Source organism: Homarus americanus, unplaced genomic scaffold (assembly GCF_018991925.1).
Source record: "Homarus americanus isolate GMGI-L3 unplaced genomic scaffold, GMGI_Hamer_2.0 scaffold38618, whole genome shotgun sequence".
NCBI classification, from domain to species: Eukaryota; Metazoa; Arthropoda; class Malacostraca; order Decapoda; family Nephropidae; genus Homarus; species Homarus americanus.
The window spans coordinates 115,525-135,000 of record NW_024745077.1 but is presented as its reverse complement, the minus strand read 5'-3'; the positions used below and the strand labels follow the sequence as shown (position 1 = coordinate 135,000).

General features: G+C 40.2%; 1 protein-coding gene across 1 annotated transcript in view; it reads left to right on the top strand.

Moving 5' to 3' along the window:
• LOC121878571 overlaps positions 1–19,476 on the top strand; it is a 197,029-nt gene that overhangs the window by 162,035 nt on the left and 15,518 nt on the right. Inside the window, exon 3 of the mRNA XM_042384909.1 lies at positions 18,101–18,240. Coding sequence (XP_042240843.1) covers positions 18,101–18,240 — 140 coding nt within the window. The remainder of the gene's footprint in view (positions 1–18,100; positions 18,241–19,476) is intronic.

The following is a 19,476-nucleotide window of genomic DNA, read 5'->3' as shown; positions in this document are numbered from 1 at the left end:
CCTCTCACCTGCCCTCTCACCTGCCCTCTCACCTGTGTCATTAACGATGGTGATTATAGTGATAGGTAGTAATATATCCAGTAATTGTGCTAAAATTTTATTAACTTTGTCATTTTTATACGTCAATTAAGATAAATTGTTATATAATTATTTCAAGTTAAAGTGTTATGGCTTATATAGTGACGTACATACATACATACATATATACGCACATGCACACATACATATATACGCACATACACACACACATAGGTAAGTAAGAGGATTTAATTAATTGCTAAATGAAAGCAGAATAAAAGTAGTTTTATTGTTTGTTTTTTGTTCTAATATTAATTCAGTTTGTGAAAGATGATCATCACTCCGTTATCTCCGGTTTTGTGGAACATTGTATAAATAAAAAATTAAATTTACACACACTTTTGCTTTATGTGAACCTTGTAATATGTGATTGTGTGGTTTTTATTTGTTTGTTTTTTATTTTATTGTTTGTGATTTTTATTTTGGTAACGTGTGTGTGTTTTATTTATTATTATTATTATTATTATTATTATTATTATTATTATTATTATTATTATTATTATTATTATTATTATTATTATTATTATTATTATTATTATTATTATTATTATGTAGTTGTTGTTTTTACCCATATTAGTGTCCTTTGCAACCACTTAACGAGGAGTTATAAAAATTATTATGTGGTTATGAAATCTTGTGATGCATTAATGTATTTTATACTTAAATTAATGTTACTTATGTTATTATTCACAACTAATGTTATTGTTTTGTGCGTTTACAGGTAAGAGCTGTGAGCAGTTCGTCTCCGGCAGGTAAGATGGTGACCAGGTAACACTTGACAACACCTGACATCATCATCGCCATTATCATCATCATCACTACTACCATCACCATCCTCATAACCACCATCACCATTATCATCATCACCACCATCACCACCACAACCATAATCATCGTCTCCTACACTTCCCCCTCTTCTCATCCTTTTCTCTTCCTCCTCCACCTTTATCACGTGTCTCTCTCATTCCATTCCATTTCCTCTGTCCCATTCACCAAGTTTATTACCGATCACTGTCTCCCCCCTTCTCTCTCTCTCTCTCTCTCTCTCTCTCTCTCTCTCTCTCCTCTCTCTCTCTCTCTCTCTCTCTCTCTCTCTCTCTCTCTCTCCTCTCTCTCATATCTTCATTCGTCACCTAACTAACTTCTCACCCCCTCCCTCACCCCCTCACCTGACCCCCTCCTCACCCCCCTCCTCACCTCACCTTGACCCCTCCTCACCCTCACCTTGACCCCCTCCTCACTCACCCCTCCTGGCTCCTCACCCCTCGCCTTGACCCCTCCTCACCCCCTCCCCCTCCTCACCCTCACCCTGACCCCCTCTCTCACCTCTCCCCCCCTTTACCCCTCCCTCACCCCTCCTCCTTCCCCTCCCTCACCCCTCACCTTCCTTCCCTCCCTCACCCCTCACCAGCCCCTCTCTCACCTCACCTTGACCCCTCCCTCACCCCTCACCTTTACCCCTCCTCACCCCAGCCTCACCTTGACCCCTCCTCACCACTCACCCTTGGCCCTCCCTCACCCCTTCGCCTCCCTCCTTGACCCTCCTCACCTCACCTTGACCCTCCTCACCCTGCCTTGACCCCTCCCTCACCTCGCCTTGACCCTCCCTCACCTCACCTTGGACCCCCCTCACCACTCACCCCATGTTCTCTTCTGTTGTGTTTTGTACATTTATTTATTTATTTTTTCAGCCAGGTTCAAAAAGATTTTCAGATCAGTTAGTATCTGTGTGTGTGTGTTAGTGTCACAAACAGAGGCATTTGTGTTTGTTTGTTTGTTTAATGTTTGTTAACCCAGGTCTGTGGAAACTTTGTAGACTGTCACTCACAAACAGAATATTGTTTTGTAACTCGGAATAGAAACTGTCAATCAGCTTTAATTGTTAACTTTTGTGAAATGCTTTATCTTGTGTGTGTGTGTGTGTGTGTGTGTGTGTACTTGTATACAGTATGTGTAAGTGTGAAGGTTAGGTTGGTTAGGTTAGGTGTGGTGGAGGAGGAGGAGGAGGAGCTGTTACCTGTGCTCACCTGAAGCTTGTGTTTACCACCTGCAGGAAGTTGTTGACCCAGGTAATAGTTTACTAAATTATTGTTTACAACCTTAATTTTTGTCTGCATTTCCGTTGTATACACTTTTAAATAACTCACATTTTACGTGACCTAAAGCTATATACACACACACACACACACACACATTTAGGCACCATTAATACTAAAATGTTTCGTGTGGTTTCTTCAGTGAGGATTTTGGATGGTTTTCACTTCTTGGTGTGTGTGTGTGTGTGTGTGTGTGTGTGTGTGTGTGTGTGTGTGTGTGTGTGTGTGTGTGAATCACTTACGACCTCCTGCTATCATCACTTTCTTGGGAATTTACACAGCGATTTACATTTTGTGTTATTTAAAGATTTTTGTTTACATTTACGCCCTCGCCTCATTACACCATTACCTCACCATACCGTCACTATACTTTATACATATACACCATACTAACATACACACTACCACGCTACTGCACTACCACGTACACACACACACACACACACAAACACATACGCACACACACACACAAACACATACGCACACACACACACGCACAAACACACATACACACACACACACACACACACACACACACACACACACACACACACAGAGTAGTATTCAACACATCATAACAATCGTGTGTGTCTGACAATGATTGTGGAAGTTTGTAACCAAGTGTCAGCGCTCCTGATTGGCTGTAGTGTGTTTATAACCAAGTGTCCGCTCTTCTGATTGGCTATAGTGTGTTTGTAACCAAGTGTCCGCTTATCTGATTGGCTGTAGTGTGGCCGTAGCACCACCAATCACATAAAGACACGTGTTACGCTGTCATTGTAAATACAAGTTATTTTTCATTGTTATTGTCTATTAGGATGTTGTCTATCTGTCTGTCTATAATGTCTTATTCATTATAAATTTAAGATAGAATATTTGTCTTAAGTCATTATAAATTTACGATAATTTTTTTTTCGAAAGTCAGTTTATAATATTTCTCGTAAGTCACCACAAACGTAAGGTAAAATATTTGTCTTAAGTCACCATATAGACCATGAATCAAGTGACGTCAAGGAAATATTTTGTTAAAGTGAAGGGGAAATGAAAAGGGTGTCGAGGGAAATTAATGGCAGGAAAGAAAAAATGGTCTATGGCGGGGGAAAGAAATTGTTCTGGTGGGGGGAAAATTGTCCCTTGAAGATGTTGTTTGGTTTACTATGAAGAGGAAAATAATAATTGGTGTTAATGTAACGTTGAGACGTTTGTGTTGGTTACTGTATTGTGTTAAAACAGCGTGTAACACTCTCTCTCTCTCTCTCTCTCTCTCTCTCTCTCAGTAAATTCTAAGAACCTCAAGTGTGAGTGGTGACCGTGAAGGAGCAGCTCCGGTGAGGTCCTCCTCCAGCCTCAAGTACCAGTAATGACGTCATTAACTCCCCGACAACAATAGGTCTTCATTTATGCAAAAGTTTCACAAAACTTTTTGTTTATCAGTATTTGTTTACTGTTGACCACGGGTACCGGGACCACACTGCTGTAAAAAATACTTCAGGAAGCTGACTGCAGGTGTTAGCAACTCTATAAGCTGACAGCAGCTGTCAGCAGGATCACACTGGTGAGGGAAGGTGCAAAATAAGCTGACAGAAGGTGTCAGCAGGGCTGTGGGGAGAGATAGCAGGTAGCCTCCGCTAAGACGAAGAACAACAGTGGGTGTAGCCGCCACAGACAACACGGTGTAACTACCAGACCATAACAGCCGCCACAGACAACACGGTGTAACTACCAGACCATAACAGCCGCCACAGACAACACGGTGTAACTACCAGACCATAACAGCCGTCACAGACAACACGGTGTAACTACCAGACCATAACAGCCGTCACAGACAACACGGTGTAACTACCAGACCATAACAGCCGTCACAGACAACACGGTGTAACTACCAGACCATAACAGCCGTCACAGACAACACGGTGTAACTACCAGACCATAACAGCCGCCACAGACAACACGGTGTAACTACCAGACCATAACAGCCGCCACAGTACTACAGCTGTGACCAGAGATAAACACCAACTCCCCAGCAGGAGGTTTACTATAAATGACCCTCGTCCACCACGGAGGAACACAGCCTTGGCCGCCACAATTAACCACATTACTTCACGATATTAAGAGAGAAGATGTTTTAAGCCAACAGCATCACTAAGAGTAAACATCGCTGTGTTGGCCAAAATGTTTAGATTCTCTTCAGAATATCTGTGTTGTTGCTGAGCTCACTCATTACCGCAGGAACTTTTTTAGTGTTTTAATTTTTTAGCTGAGAAAAAAAATCTACAGATTGGAAAATACAGATTTAGATAAGAGGAAAGTCGGGTTAGAAAATGTATAAAGGCGTAAACTAACCTGGACTAACAGGTTAATTGGTACAACTAATGCGTCAAAATATTCCCTAAGGCCCAATAATAAAACCTTTATAATTCTACAGCCTAGAACCTTAATAAACTTGCTATTAAGTGTTTTAGTTACTTTTTGAACAAAATCAGAATTTTGAAAAATATTTGGTGAAAAAAAACAAGGTACAGTGTTTGGTCAACCGTTTTACACCGGAATATTTTTTTTCTCTTCAAATTGGAAAGTAAAGGGTTTAAATGACTCGGGGGAGGAAGAGAGGGAAGGGGCGGAAGAGAGGGAAGGGGGCGGAAGAGAGGGAAGGGAAGAGAGGGCGGAAGAAGAGAGGAAAGGGGCGGAAGAGAGGAAAGGGGCGGAAGAAGGGTACTGGGGGGAGGGGTAGGTGGGTGGGATGGACTAGTAAAGGGGAGGGAAGGGAATGATATGAAAGGAAAGAGGAAGGGAGGTAAGACCCTGAAGGATGGAGGGGCGAAAAGAGGGAAGGGAGAGAGGGACTGGAGGAGGGAAGAGAAGGAGAGAAGAAAGAAGGAAGGAAGGAAGGAAGAAGCTGGGGAAGAGGAGAAAGTTAGAAAGAGGAAAAGAATAATTAAGGACAAATCAGAGAGAGAGAGAGCGAGAGAGAGGGGTGGGGGGGTGAGATAGATATGGAAGGAGGAAGACGAAGAAGGAGGAGAAAAAGGAGAGAGAGAAAAGGTAATGAAGAGGAAGAAGGAAAATTTACGAGGGACATTTGTATAGATTGTAGTATTAGGAACAGTAATGTGGGAGAGAGAGAGAGAGAGAGAGAGAGAGAGAGAGAGAGACATGATTTCGGTGTCTTTTTGGCTCTTAAAATTACTGTATCCACGTCTTAATGTCTCACGGGTGTTTGTTTATGTCTCAGGTGTTTGTTTATGTCTCAGGTGTTTGTTTATGTCTCACTGTCACCTCAGGAACAAGTGGCTTAGTATATTCTCTCTCTCTCTCTCTCTCTCTCTCTCTCTCTCTCTCTCTCTCTCTCAGTCGTACCTCGGAGTCGTCGTGTGGTGAGGGTCGTGGCGTCGCTCACTTCTATAACCCGTAATTAATGGTCACTGGTGAGTCGCTCCTATACTAATTGCCTTCATGTTTTAACACCATCCGGGTCGCGTAGTAGAGGTCTGGTGATGGGGAGGGATGGGGGAGATGGGAGGTTATATTGGGGAGTGGATGGGGAGGTTGGTGATGGGGTGGTGATGGTGAGTGAGAGGCTATGTAAAGGAGTGATGGGGAGGTGATGGAATGGGGTGGTGATGGGGAGTGATGATGGGTGCATGTATATTTTATGATGACAAGAGTGTGAGGATGGGGAGGGCAGGATGGGGTGATGGGGAGGAGAGGCTAGGAAGGGAGTGATGGGGAGGTGATGATGGGTGGTGGATGGGGTGGTGATGGGGAGGGATGGGGGAGTTATGGGGTGTCAGGAGGATGGGGGAGGTTGGTGATGGGTGGTAATGGGGAGTGGATGGGGAGGTTATGAGATGGGGTGGTGATGGGGAGGAGAGGCTGTGCAGAGTGATGGGGAGGTGATGATGGGTGGTGATGGAGTGATGATGGGTGGTGATGGGGGGAAGTGATGGGGAGGTGATGATGGGTGGTGATGGGGAGGATGGGGGAGGTTATGATGCTGGGTGGTGATGGGGGAGGAGAGGCTATGTAAAGGAGTGATGGGGAGGTGATGTCTAGGAATGGAACACTTTGGGTCTTGGAATGGAACAATTTATGATCCTGGAATGGAAAAAGTTTGGGGGACTGGAATAGAACCATTTTTGGCCGGGAATGGGAATCTTCCAGGCTGGGATCTGTGTCCCTTGAGAACTGCAAGTTTGTGTCGTAGAAAGAAAGAAAATTTAATCCTCTGGAAGACAAAAAATAATAATGTAAAAAAAAAAGTAAATTAAACGTAAATAAATAAGACGAAAGGGATTAGTTTTGTTGAATTCGTAAATATTTCCATTGAATTTGTTTACAGTCCATACGTCATTAACGGAGACGGATCACCCCGCCAATAAACGCACGCTACGTCATAGGTGAGGATCATTGTAACCCACCAATAAATGGGTGTCATGTCTCCAGCCCAGGTTGTTATCAGCCAATAAGCGCTTAAGCCGACGTCATGACATCATCAGAGAAGGGACATATCACCCTATCACCTAATGCCACGTCATCAGTCGGGGATCATTCAGCCAATGAGCTTCGACATGACGCCATTAATGGAATAACATAAACACAATAAACACTGACCATAATGTTTTCTGATGAGTAAGAGGGAAAGAGAGACGGAATAAATGAATAGAAGAGGAAATAAACATGGAATAGGCAAGAGGAAGAAGAGATGAAAACGGAAGAAGATAGGAAGATGAGAGATAAATACGAAAGGAGGTAAAAAGGGAAGGAAAGAATTAAACAAACAAAAAATAAAAACAATGACAACTAACGAAGGAAACATAGAGAGATAGGATTAATAAATTTGATAATTAGCGAATATTGAAGAATTATATTGAAGAGTCTTTGTACCATAAAGCCGCCATCTTGTTACGCCTCTGTGGGTGCTAGCGGCGTTGTATTGGTTGTTTGGTGACGTAACGTGAGGGGAGGTTACCATAGCAACGGTGAGGCAGCCTTCACCTGTGTGTGTGTGTGTGTGTGTGTGTGTGTGTGTGTGTGTGTGTGTGTGTGTGTGTAAAGAAGGTCCGTCTAGACATACCTGTACCGTCATAATTTCCTCCACACCTGTACCGTCATAATTACCTCCACACCTGTACCGTCATAATTACCTCCACACCTGTACCGTCATAATTACCTCCACACCTGTACTGTCATAATTACCTCCACACCTGTACCGTCATAATTACCTCCACACCTGTACCGTCATAATTACCTCCACACCTGTACCGTCATAATTACCTCCACACCTGTACCGTCATAATTACCTCCACACCTGTACCGTCATAATTACCTCCACACCTGTACCGTCATAACTACCTCCACACCTGTACATAATTACCTCCACACCTGTACATAATTACCTCCACACCTGTACTGCCATAATTACCTCCACACCTGTACATAATTACCTCCACACCTGTACATAATTACCTCCACACCTGTACATAATTATCAATAACAACTTCTACGTCTGTTCACTTCTCATAAATTGAACATTTAAGTAATACAAGATGTGTATAGATGAGAGTATAATGTGTATGAACATAAATTTGTATGATAGAATGTATATATCTGAGATGAATATACATTTAGTGAATTTTTATTATAGGGATGATATACACTGCAATAGATGTGGTATGTACCTGTATACATAAGTCATATATATGTATACAAGATGAATGTTCTTGTATATATGTACATTTGTGTATTTTTGTTCATCTTCGGATGCTGTAGTGGATTTTATACGAAATTAAATGACCGTGGAAGTTTTCTCAATTGTTTATCATGAATGTGTAATGAGAAAAAACATTCAGACAACATTTCTGATATGATGTCAACAATTTTTTTTTTTGGGGGGGGTAATTTAACTTCATATGTTTTAATGTTTAACTTGATATATAAACCATTGTTATTACATTAATGTTTATTATTATGATGGAGGGCTCTCTCTCTCTCTCTCTCTCTCTCTCTCATGAATATTGTAATTGCCTCCGCTATCTACCCCGCCTATATTATATAATTTTATGTGCATTGTTATAATAAATAGGACACATCAAAATACTATAGTGAATATATTATAGAGCATAGGCCTACCAGGGTCTTTTATAATATAGGCCTACCAGGGTCCTATATTATAAAGGAGGGACTTAAAAGGATCATATATCATGGTTATATTATGAGGCGTTTCTATATACAGTATATCAAGAGGTTCTGTGTGTGTGTGTGTGTGTGTGTAATAATAATAATAATAATAATAATAATAATAATAATAATAATAATAATAATAATAAACGGTTTATTGAAAAAGTTCTGCAGCCAGAAGGCTGAAAATATACATTAGACAAAATTGACTTATTACATACAAAGACATGGGGTGGGTGGGTCGTTTAACAAAAGCTTTCATAACTGAAAGAAGAAGGAATATTGATTGAACATACAAATTATTATAGTTTACAGTTGATGGCCCGGGCCTGGACTGGTTATGGAGACACCAGGTGGTGTGGTGTTCACGTGGTGTGGAAACTCGTCTTCGGGTGTTGATATGAGGGACCTCACATGGTCATGGAGACATCGGGTGGTGTGGTGTTCACGTGGTACAGTGACTCGTCGGTGTTGATATGAAGGACCTTACGTAGTCATGGGGACACCGTGTGGTGTGGGGTGGTGCTACAGTACCTCACTGCTCGGTACATAGCCGGCCGACCCACTGTTGTTCCCATGGGGGACTGATTAGCACCTCCTGTCAGAAGACGGCGGTCAGTTCCCAGGGGAGCTTATCTCACTGGTGGGTCGCGGCTCTCACTGGTACTGTCTAGTGCTGAACTCACTGGCTTAAACTGTTCACCACTGTTCAACACTTGTCTCACTTCTTTCCGAAACGAAATTGTCACTTTTGATTATGTTGATATCTCGGTGGTGAGGATGGGTCGGGGAGAGGGACTTGGGGAATGGGCCGAACAGAGGCCAAGGGGAGCAGCTGCCTAGCGGGAGCAGCGCCTGACTAGGTCTCGACCCTACGGTTGTCAAGGATGTAGTGTGTGTGTGTGTGTGTGTGTGTGTGTGTGTGTGTGTGTGTGTGTGTGTGTGTTATAGTGTTTGTTTTTTCGTCCTTAATTCTGCTTTATTTTGTTTTTGACTTCTGCTTTATCGTTGTTGTGTCTATGCCTATTATCTCTCTCTCTCTCTCTCTTTTATTATTATTATTATTATTATTATTATTATTATTATTATTATTAGTATTATTTAAGAGTAATTGCTTAGGTGTAGTTAACTTGCATTAGGTAATTAAGGTAATTAATAAATAAACTAACTTTCACTGTCTTGTATTACAGGTAAGTGTCAGCCATGAGTGTCAGCCATGGGTGTCAGTCCCCGTCAGCACAACAATACGTCTTTTAGTTAAGTATCCTATTTTCTGTTATATCAGTTACGTTAAATCATTTATACACACACTAATAATACACACTGGTCACTACTAATGTATATACTGTACATTATTAATACACATTGGTCACATTCCTAATATATATACACTATTCATACACACACTAATATATACACACTACGTACACACACTAATGTATACACACTATTCGTACACACACTAATGTATACACACTATTCGTACACACACTATTGTATACACACTTAATATACACACTGGTCCACTGCTGTTCTGTATAAAAATAAATAATACACATTTATACACGCCACCATAAAATGTATCTGTATACTTGTTGGTGTATTGGTATAAAAGTTGTATTTTGGCGGTACATGTGAACTAACGTGTGTACTAATGACGAGTTGGGTGTGAGATAATTGTGTTACCGTGTAGCTCTCTCTCTCTCTCTCTCTCTCTCTCTCTCTCTCTCTCTCTCTCTCTCTCTCTCTCTCTCTCTCTCTCTCTCTCTCTCTCTCTCAGGCGGATAGTTAAACCTCCTGGGATAGGATTAAAACCTGCTGGGATAGAATTAAGCCCTTGGCATAGGATTAAACCTCTCTGGGATACTGTTGAACCCCCTGAGAATGGATTAAACCTCCGGGGATAAGATTAAGACTTTCTTTGGCAGGATTAAGCTCCCTGGAATAGTGTTAAACCTCCTGGAGTGGAATTAAACTTCCTTGGGATGGGATTAAACTTCTCTGGGATAGGGTTAAGAGCCTCTGCCTATCCTCTTTAATCCTGTTCCTCCTGACACATCCCGAGTCACCTGAAGGAGGACCTCGACTCCTCCTTCACCTGTGACTCACCTGCTACTCACCTGCTACCTGTGTTAATTACCCGCACCTCTCACACACACACACACACACACACACACACACACACACACACACACACACTGTCTGCCTCTCTTTCTCTCTGTGAATTGCCTCAGTGAGAGAAACATGTGCTTCAGTGAGAGATTTGTGTCTCAGGAGAGTGATTTGTATCTCAGTGAGAGAGAATTTTGCCCGAATGAGAGACACTTGTACTTCACGGAGAGATGGCTTCTCATGTCTCCAGTGAGAAGGAATATTTGCCTGGATGTACCTGTGTTTTGTTGTCTGTCTGTCGGTCTGTCGGTCTGTCTGTCTGTCTGTCTGTCTGTCTGTCTGTCTGTCTGTCTGTCTGTCTGTCTGTCTGTCTGTCTGTCTGTCTGTCTGTCTGTGGGGAACAAAGAAATCAGTTTTATCGTGAATTAAACTAACAGACACACACGTTGTTCAATATGACACAGAAGAACATAACATTGTTCAGTAATTAGTGTTATAGTGAACAATTATAATAACATAAATTATATCAACAATGGCCGGCTGAACATTTGCATATAACTGATTAAATATTTTGAGGGCGATAAAATGTTAAAACTGTTCCATATAATTTCGGAGTAATGATTGCCTATATAATTAGTGGTTATTATTTGCATATATAATTAGATTTAATGCAATATAATTATAGAGGATTTCTCTTATTGGTAATTAAAACCTATAATTACTCATACTATCACCAGACCATTGAATAATTGTAAGAGAAATTGTGCAAAAATATGAGTTTCTGCTTATTGTGAGTAACAGTTTATATATTGTGAGTAACAGTTTATATATTGTGAGTAACAGTTTATATATTGTGTGTAACTTTATATATTGTAACAGTTTATATATTGTGAGTAACAGTTTATATATTGTGAGTAACAGTTTATATATTGTAAGTAACAGTTTATCTATTGTGAGTAACAGTTTATATATTGTGAGTAGCAGTTTATATATTGTGAGTGACAGTTTATATATTGTGAGTAACAGTTTATATATTGTGAGTAACAGTTTATATATTGTGAGTGACAGGTATCTATTGTAATTAACAGTTTATATATTGTGAGTAACGGATTTATCTATTGTGGTAACAGTTTATATATTGTGAGTAACAGTTTATCTATTGTGAGTAACAGTTTATATATTAGTAGTAACAGTTTATCTGTGTGAATTAACAGTTTATATTGAGTAACAGTTTATCTATTGTGAGTAACCTGGTTTATATATTGTGACAGTTTCTATTGTGAGTAACAGTTTATATATTGTAAGTAACAGTTTATCTATTGTGAGTAACAGTTTATATATTGTGAGTAGCAGTTTATATATTGTGAGTGACAGTTTATATATTGTGAGTAACAGTTTATATATTGTGAGTAACAGTTTATATATTGTGAGTGACAGGGTATATATGTGTGTGTATATACGTGAGTGACTGTTTATATACCGTACATAAGTATACCTGTACACTCAGCAAGTATACACCTGGACAGTATATTCTTGGTTGACAAATTTTGACGCAACCGATGAGTGTGTGTCGTAATGACCAGCGAAGTACAGCGCCAGGGCGAGACTTGCTGCGTTTAACTGGCGAACGAGAACTGTCTATTATGAGTGATGGGGGAGAGGGAGGGAGGGGGAGAGAGGAAAGAGAGAAAGAGAGAGGAGGGGAGAGCGGAGGGAGAGGATGGAGAGAGCCATTATTGATTTTTATTCATTTAAAAAAATGTCAACTATTATTTAAATACTTTTGGACTATTATTAGTTGGTGGTAATACTTTTGTTGAGTATTACGGGTAATTAGTGACCTACAGGTAAGCTCTTTCAATATATATTTCAGTTCCTTATGTAAATAATTGAATTAAGTATCAAAATTAGAATTGTTTGTTGTCAATTATGCCAAAAATTAACATTATCATATTTTTAATTACTAGGAAAATATTTAACACACAATATTCAGGTAATAATATTTACGACATATAAACACAGATAAAAATAACTATATATTTTCAAAATTTTAATCATAGAGAAAAAAAATAAACAATTCCATACTACACTGTGCACTTCTCCTCATCAAACTATCAAAATTATTAATAATGTTTATATTTTTTGTCTGAATGTTTATACGAGGGATTTTTGTTGTTGTGTAAGGTAATATTTGTGTTTGTTCCAAGTCATCATTTGCTATAGTCAGTGCGGTAGTTTGACTCTGGTAAATATTGCATTGATGTTGAGGCCCTCCAAAAATTAACCCTCTGTCTAGTTATATTTTCACGTCAAATAAAAACCTTCACTGTAAAATGAATAATTGAATACATAAAGGCGGTCAGTATACATCATGGATTATGTATACTGGTTATGTATACATGGTAAGGGTTTTTTATTTCCATGTGTGTGTGTGTGTGTGTGTGTGTGTGTGTGTGTGTTCAATTAAAACTTCTGGTGTAGGGAAAATGACATATTAAAAGTGGTGTCCTTGTAGTGAAGATGTTGATAAGCCCTGATGTGGTGGTGGTGGTAGTGGTAGTAGTGGTAGTGGTGGTATTGGGTGGTGGTGGTGGTGGTATTGGGTGGTGGTGGTGGTGGTGGTGGGTGGTGTGGATGGTGGTGGTGGTGGTAATAGAGTTGTAGTGTGTGAATGATGATGTAGTAGTGGTAGTAGTAATGTGTTTTGGTAGTAATAGTAGTAGCATCATTAATAGTTACAGGGTACACACACACACACACACACACACACACACACACACACACACACACACACAAAGCCACATATCCCAACCGTTAATGTGTGTATAATAATAATAATAATAATAATAATAATAATAATAATAATAATAATAATGGCTCGCAATTATAGAGTAGTGTTGAAAAATGTTGAATTATACTAATGTAGTTTGTTATAAAGTTAAGGGCAATTAATTCACATCAGGTAGGAGGATGTAGCTACCTGTGTCTCATTTATCATTCGTGAATCATGTGTGTGTGTGTGTGTGTGTGTGTGTGTGTGTGTGTGTGTGTGTGTGTGTGTGAAGGAAGAAGAGGACTTAAAATACTCTACAAAAAATGCATACCACACACACACACACACACACACACACACACACACACACACACACACACACACACACACACACACACACACACACCTTAATAACACAGGTGAGAGAGAAGAACAAAGGTGCGCCAATACCCCAGATGCTGTTTACATAGTCACACGCAACAGCCGACAAGACGCGCAGTAAACAATGATAAACAAACATAAACAAAGCAACACGGATTGAGACAAACACCTCAAAACAAATTAGACAAACAAGAGATATAAACAACACAAACAAGATAAACAAACAGGTAATAGGGAGATATAATAGATATAATTAGATAGACAAATTATGCAAACAAACTAACGAAAGGTAACAATCTATCTATCTATCTATCTATCTATCTATCTATCTATCTATCTATCTATCTATCTAATACAATACACCATTTACTTGTTTTCAATTGTTTTTTTACATGAATAGATAATGAAAGAAATGAAAGAAGTCACATGAATCAGATCAAATGAAAAAAAAAAAAAGTCGAAATTGAAGTATATTTTTTTTTTTATGTTTCACGATGGCAATTTTCATTTAACTTTTGCTATTGTTGCTTGCCTCTGCGACCATAAAAGAAAAAGTATATTGAAAAGTTTATTAAAAAAAGACCGAAAGAAATAGTAAGAATTTGAGAGTTTTTTTTTGGTATAGGTGTTCTGAGTCTATTTTATATCAATTTAAAGTTTGACTCTTCTTTAGTGTAAGTTTGGTAGTTAAGTTGAGAGAGAGAGAGAGAGAGAGAGAGATCACGCTACTTCCCCACCTTCATCAAATTGGATTGTAACCTAATGCTGACCTAACCCAACTAATCCTGACCTAACCCAACTAATCCTAACCTAACCAACCTAACATAACATAATTTAATCCACCTTTTACTGCACCCAATATTTATTAATTCCTTGAGGCTGACCAACTCATCTGGCGAGTGATAACTAAACAGCCAATTAGTGTGGGCGTAGGGGCGTGTGGGCGTAGGGGAGGAATTTGCATCTGTCAGTGTGTATGTCACCTTTGTAGTGTTTGTTGCTACAGGTGTGTTGAGAGTTAGTGTGTATGTGTCACCTCTGTAATTAGTGTTTGGACAGGTAAGCAGTTTGTACGTGTCACAAATTGTAAATAAGGAAATGTAAATTATTAGTATCTCTCTCTCTCTCTCTCTCTCTCTCTCTCTCTCTCTCTCTCTCTCTCTCTCATTGGCTTTTAAACCGCTTCCTCCTCCTCTTCTTCATTCTCTTTTACGAACTGATCTTCTCAGCTCAGGGTGTTAAGGCTCCTCCTCCTCCTCCTCCTCCTCCTCCTCCTCCTCGGTGTTAAGACTCTTCCTCCACCACATAGCTCCTTCTTCTTCCTCATCTTCCTATTCTTTTTCTTCTTCTTCTTCTCTCCTCCCTCCTCCTGGGTGTTAAGCCATAGTGTAATCCTTGACTGTACAATAAATCTGAAAAAATCCGCCGTAATCCTGAGTGAGGTGGAGTGTGTGTGTGTGTGTGTGTGTGTGTGTGTGTGTGTGTGTGTGTGTGTGTGTGTCTTTTTATATTTCTTTCTCAATCATAAATTCTCTCTCTCTCTCTCTCTCTCTCTCTCTCTCTCTCTCTCTCTCTCTCTCTCTCTCTCTCTCTCTTAACCATATTATCACATCAAAGGAGAAATTTATTTGTCCGTGTCTTGTCAGAAATATATAATTAGATATCTTTTATGACATCTTCCTGTTTCTACTTAATAGAAGAGAGAGAGAGAGAAGAGAGGCGGACACATATTTCACACTTTACTTAAATTCTGGGGCTTTCAACTTAAAGAAAGAAAGAGAGTCATCGTACTCAAGGGGTTAAATTATCGTGCTTAAAGGGTTAAGTTATCGTACTCAAGGGGTACTCCTGGCGTGAGAGGGGAAAGGTATAGAACAGCTGCTGGGAGAAGATGAAGCCTCTCTCTCTCTCTCTCTCTCTCTCTCTCTCTCTCTCTCTCTCTCCGGGGGTGAGGGAGGGTGGTTTCCGTGATGGGTGGTTATTAGGGTGTCCTGCGTGTGTGGTTATACTGGCCCCGCCCATCTTAGCCCACCCACTGCCCACCTTAGCCCACCTACCTTGTTCTATCACCTGACCCACCTGCTTCCAATCTTACTCACCCTTCCACGCACACCACCTGATCCAACCCACTGCCTTCATGTCTAACCCACCGCCCTTCTGTCTAATCCACCGCCCATATTACCCACCCACTCACATTACCCACCCACACACTCTTACCCACCCACCTATCTTACCCACACACCTTATCCACCCACCCACACATCTTGCCCACCTACCTGACCCACCTGACTCGTTTGACCCGCCCACCTGGCCCTCTCCCGTGTCCACTACCTCCAGCGGGCCATAAACAGTATCGGGGTCCACCTCCTGTGTGTTAGGCCTTGTGGACGCTCTGTGTATGTATGTATGTATGTATGAATGTATGTATGTATGTTTGTATGTATGTATGTATGTATGTATGTATGTATGTATGTACACACTAAGGTATTGTCAGCTCTGCTATTTAACGTTTGTAATAAGGTACGTAAATAGTATTGTGTCAAAACATTACATTTTGACCTGAAATATAGTTTATAGTATAATATATGATATAAACTCAATCATATACTTATATCAATATATTTCCTCCACCTCAAGTCTCAGAGTATTTTCGGCGCCATTTTATTACCATTGATGTAAGTTAATGAGGCAGGTCAGGTAGTTTTCACACCTGTGTTAAAGAGACCAAAAATAAATAAATACTAACGTTTTGAGACGCTGAAGGGTAGGTTAGGTGAGGTGAGGTGAGGCTTTTTAGTATAGTCACAGTACACAAGTTCCGCCATTTCTTAAGATGTTGGTGTGTGTTAATGTGAGTTAGTGTGTCCTTACCTGGGAGGAGAACGAACCTTTGTGTGTACACCTGTGACCTTCCCTTACCTGTCACCTGTCACTGCCACACACCTGCTGTCACCTGCAACCACACACCTGTTACCTGGCTATGAGAACTCGGGTCAAGGCTGGCTGGAAACTGACCATGTATATATATATATATATATATATATATATATATATATATATATATATATATATATATATATATATATATATATAGAGAGAGAGAGAGAGAGAATTGATTACATATAGTTAGATATTCAAGGGGAATATATACATTGTTTAATGAAATTTTTTTTAATGATTACTCTCTCTCTCTCTCTCTCTCTCTCACACACACATCACCACAGGTAAAATAACATTACTTAGCAACGCCCACAGGTTCCCCGTCTCGTGTAAATAACATGTTATTGCCCCGAGATAATCCTGAAACTCACCGCCTCTTCTCTACATATTGGTAAACATTCAAAGCCTTTGACGTCAATTCCTATTGTCACGCGAGTGGCTGTGACGTCAGAGGAGGCAATAATGAGGAACTTGTGGCTAAAATAGATGGTCTTTTGTGTTTGGGTTTGTTTATTTTTTGCTTTTTGTGACCTCACCTCACCTACTCTAACCTAACCTCACCTATCTAATCACCATAGATAATGACAATAAATCTATCTATATCATTAACAACCATTTAACTAACTCTAGTCAATCCATTTTAACTAATTATTTACTTCACTAAAATACGACTCGCAAAATAAAGGCATCTGGCAACACCGCGCAGTTCCAGGAATTATGGAGGGCGGGAGTCAGTGTTTCTTTTACAGTCGGAGGTGCATGTACGATTTTTTTTTCTCTCTCCCTTTTTGGACATAAACATAACATAGACCCAGACCGAAACTTGGACTTTGTTAGAGAATGAAAGAAAAAGAATTAATGGTCAGTTCACATTTTCCAAACGTTCACAGATCCTGCCTGACTCTGTGGTAGGTATTTAAGTCAGACGGTAGGTATTTTGAGTCAGTTGGTGGGTATATGAGTCAGGTGATGGGGTATTTGAATAAGTTGGTGGGTATTTCGAGTCAGGTGGTGGGTATTTTGACTCAGGCAGAAGAACCAGAATCAAGCATACTGTAGGAGATCATCACCCCACTAGGAGACCATCATCACCCCACTAGGAGACCATCATCACCCCACTAGGAGACCATCATCACCCCACTAGGAGACCGGCACCCCACTAGGAGATAAGAAGATAATGTACTCGACTCAGTGGAAGGGAACTCCTGTGTAACGTGGCCCTTGTTCCTGGGGGTGTGTGTGTGTGTGTGTGTGTGTGTGTGTTCTTTTAGGATATGTTTTGGGTGTGTGTATATGTGTATGACTGTGTATAAATATATGTACTACCTTAAACGATACCTTGCTCACAGGTGTCGATGGAGGGACACACACACACACACACACACACACACCAAAATATTTCCGAACCTTGAAATAGGGTGAATATATCTCCACCTTCTCCTCGTGCGCGTCTACACATTGCTCTGGGTTGTCTCGTCTTTTACCACACTTCTCTTATTTTGAAATAGTTTCCGCCCTGATACCGTTTTCTCTTTTATTCCAGACATTCAAGAATTCTATGAAATAACGCTTTTGGACGACAGCAAGAGTGTTCAGCAGAAGACGGCGGAAACCCTTCAAATAGCCTCAAAGTGGGAGATAAACAGTGGACCGATGACGCCTCACATAACCTGCACCAAAGATGTGAGTTACCCCTTGAAATTTTCTGTTTTTTGTTTATTCATAGAAAATGTAGTTGTGTGGAGGGTAAACTTTTATATTTTTTCTTGTATTTGGTGTTTGTCGGTTTACATGTTCAAGGGCGGATCCAGGATTATCAAAAGGGGGTTCCAAGAAGATGGGGGTGGGGGAACATGGCGAGCACAGTGAGCCTACCCAGCTAGGATGTGGGCACCCCAGAATTTTTTAATTATTTTTTATCTGACCAATATCATGGACATTTTGAGGTCATGTGCACTGGCTATTAGGAGATATTCTGAGGTCAATAGTAAATAATTTTGACTATAAAAAAAACGCCTGAGTACAATACTGAATTAAATAAAAAGTATTGGAATTTTCTACTCAAAAGGGGGGAACACATGACCCCTGGATCCGCCCTTGAATGTTCTAGTCTGTATAACGAGATAGAGATGGGTTATATTTTTTTTTTCGAGGTTGTGTGATCCAATTTTTTTATTCTAACTGAAAGAAAAAAAATTCTTAACGTAACTATTTAGCTTCAATAACAACAACAACAACAACAACAACAAAAGTGTGAAATGAAGAAGAAACAATTTTACCACGAAACTTATATCCAATAGGTCGTGTGTGTGTGTGTGTGTGTGTGTGTGTGTGTGTGTGTGTGTGCTGCAACAATATCGGCGTAAATTCAATACCGCGACCAACACCAGATGCTGTTGTTTATTGTCTTGAGGTGACAGGTATATGCATCTCCTGCCGTCTGTCTGTCTTTCTGTCTGTTCAAGGTTATTTTCGGATTGGTTAGGTTAGGTTGGGTTAGGTCAGGTCAGGTCACATCTTATTAGATTTAAGTTTGGCTAGGTTAGATCAGGTTTGGTTTGGTTACTTTACATTGGGTCTCATTAGATTAAGTTTGGTTAGGTCAGGTTTAGTTAGGTTTAAGTTAGGTTAGGTTAGGTTACGTTAGGTTAGGTTAGGTTAGGGTCTATTTCCTGTGTGTTGCTGTAGGTTCTTTTAGGTTAGGTTAGGGAGGAGGGCTTGGTCAGGGGATGTCAGGGGTGTGAGTGTCGTCTGCAGTGCTTAAGAATCGTACGCAACTGAGATGTACTCGCTCCCCCCAAAAAAGTATCTTCACGGTTTGATGTGAGACAATATGACACAACGGACGAAGGATTTTGACAACCCTACCGAGACAACAGGAGTCACAGTGTTCATTATGACATTCATCGCTCACCTCCG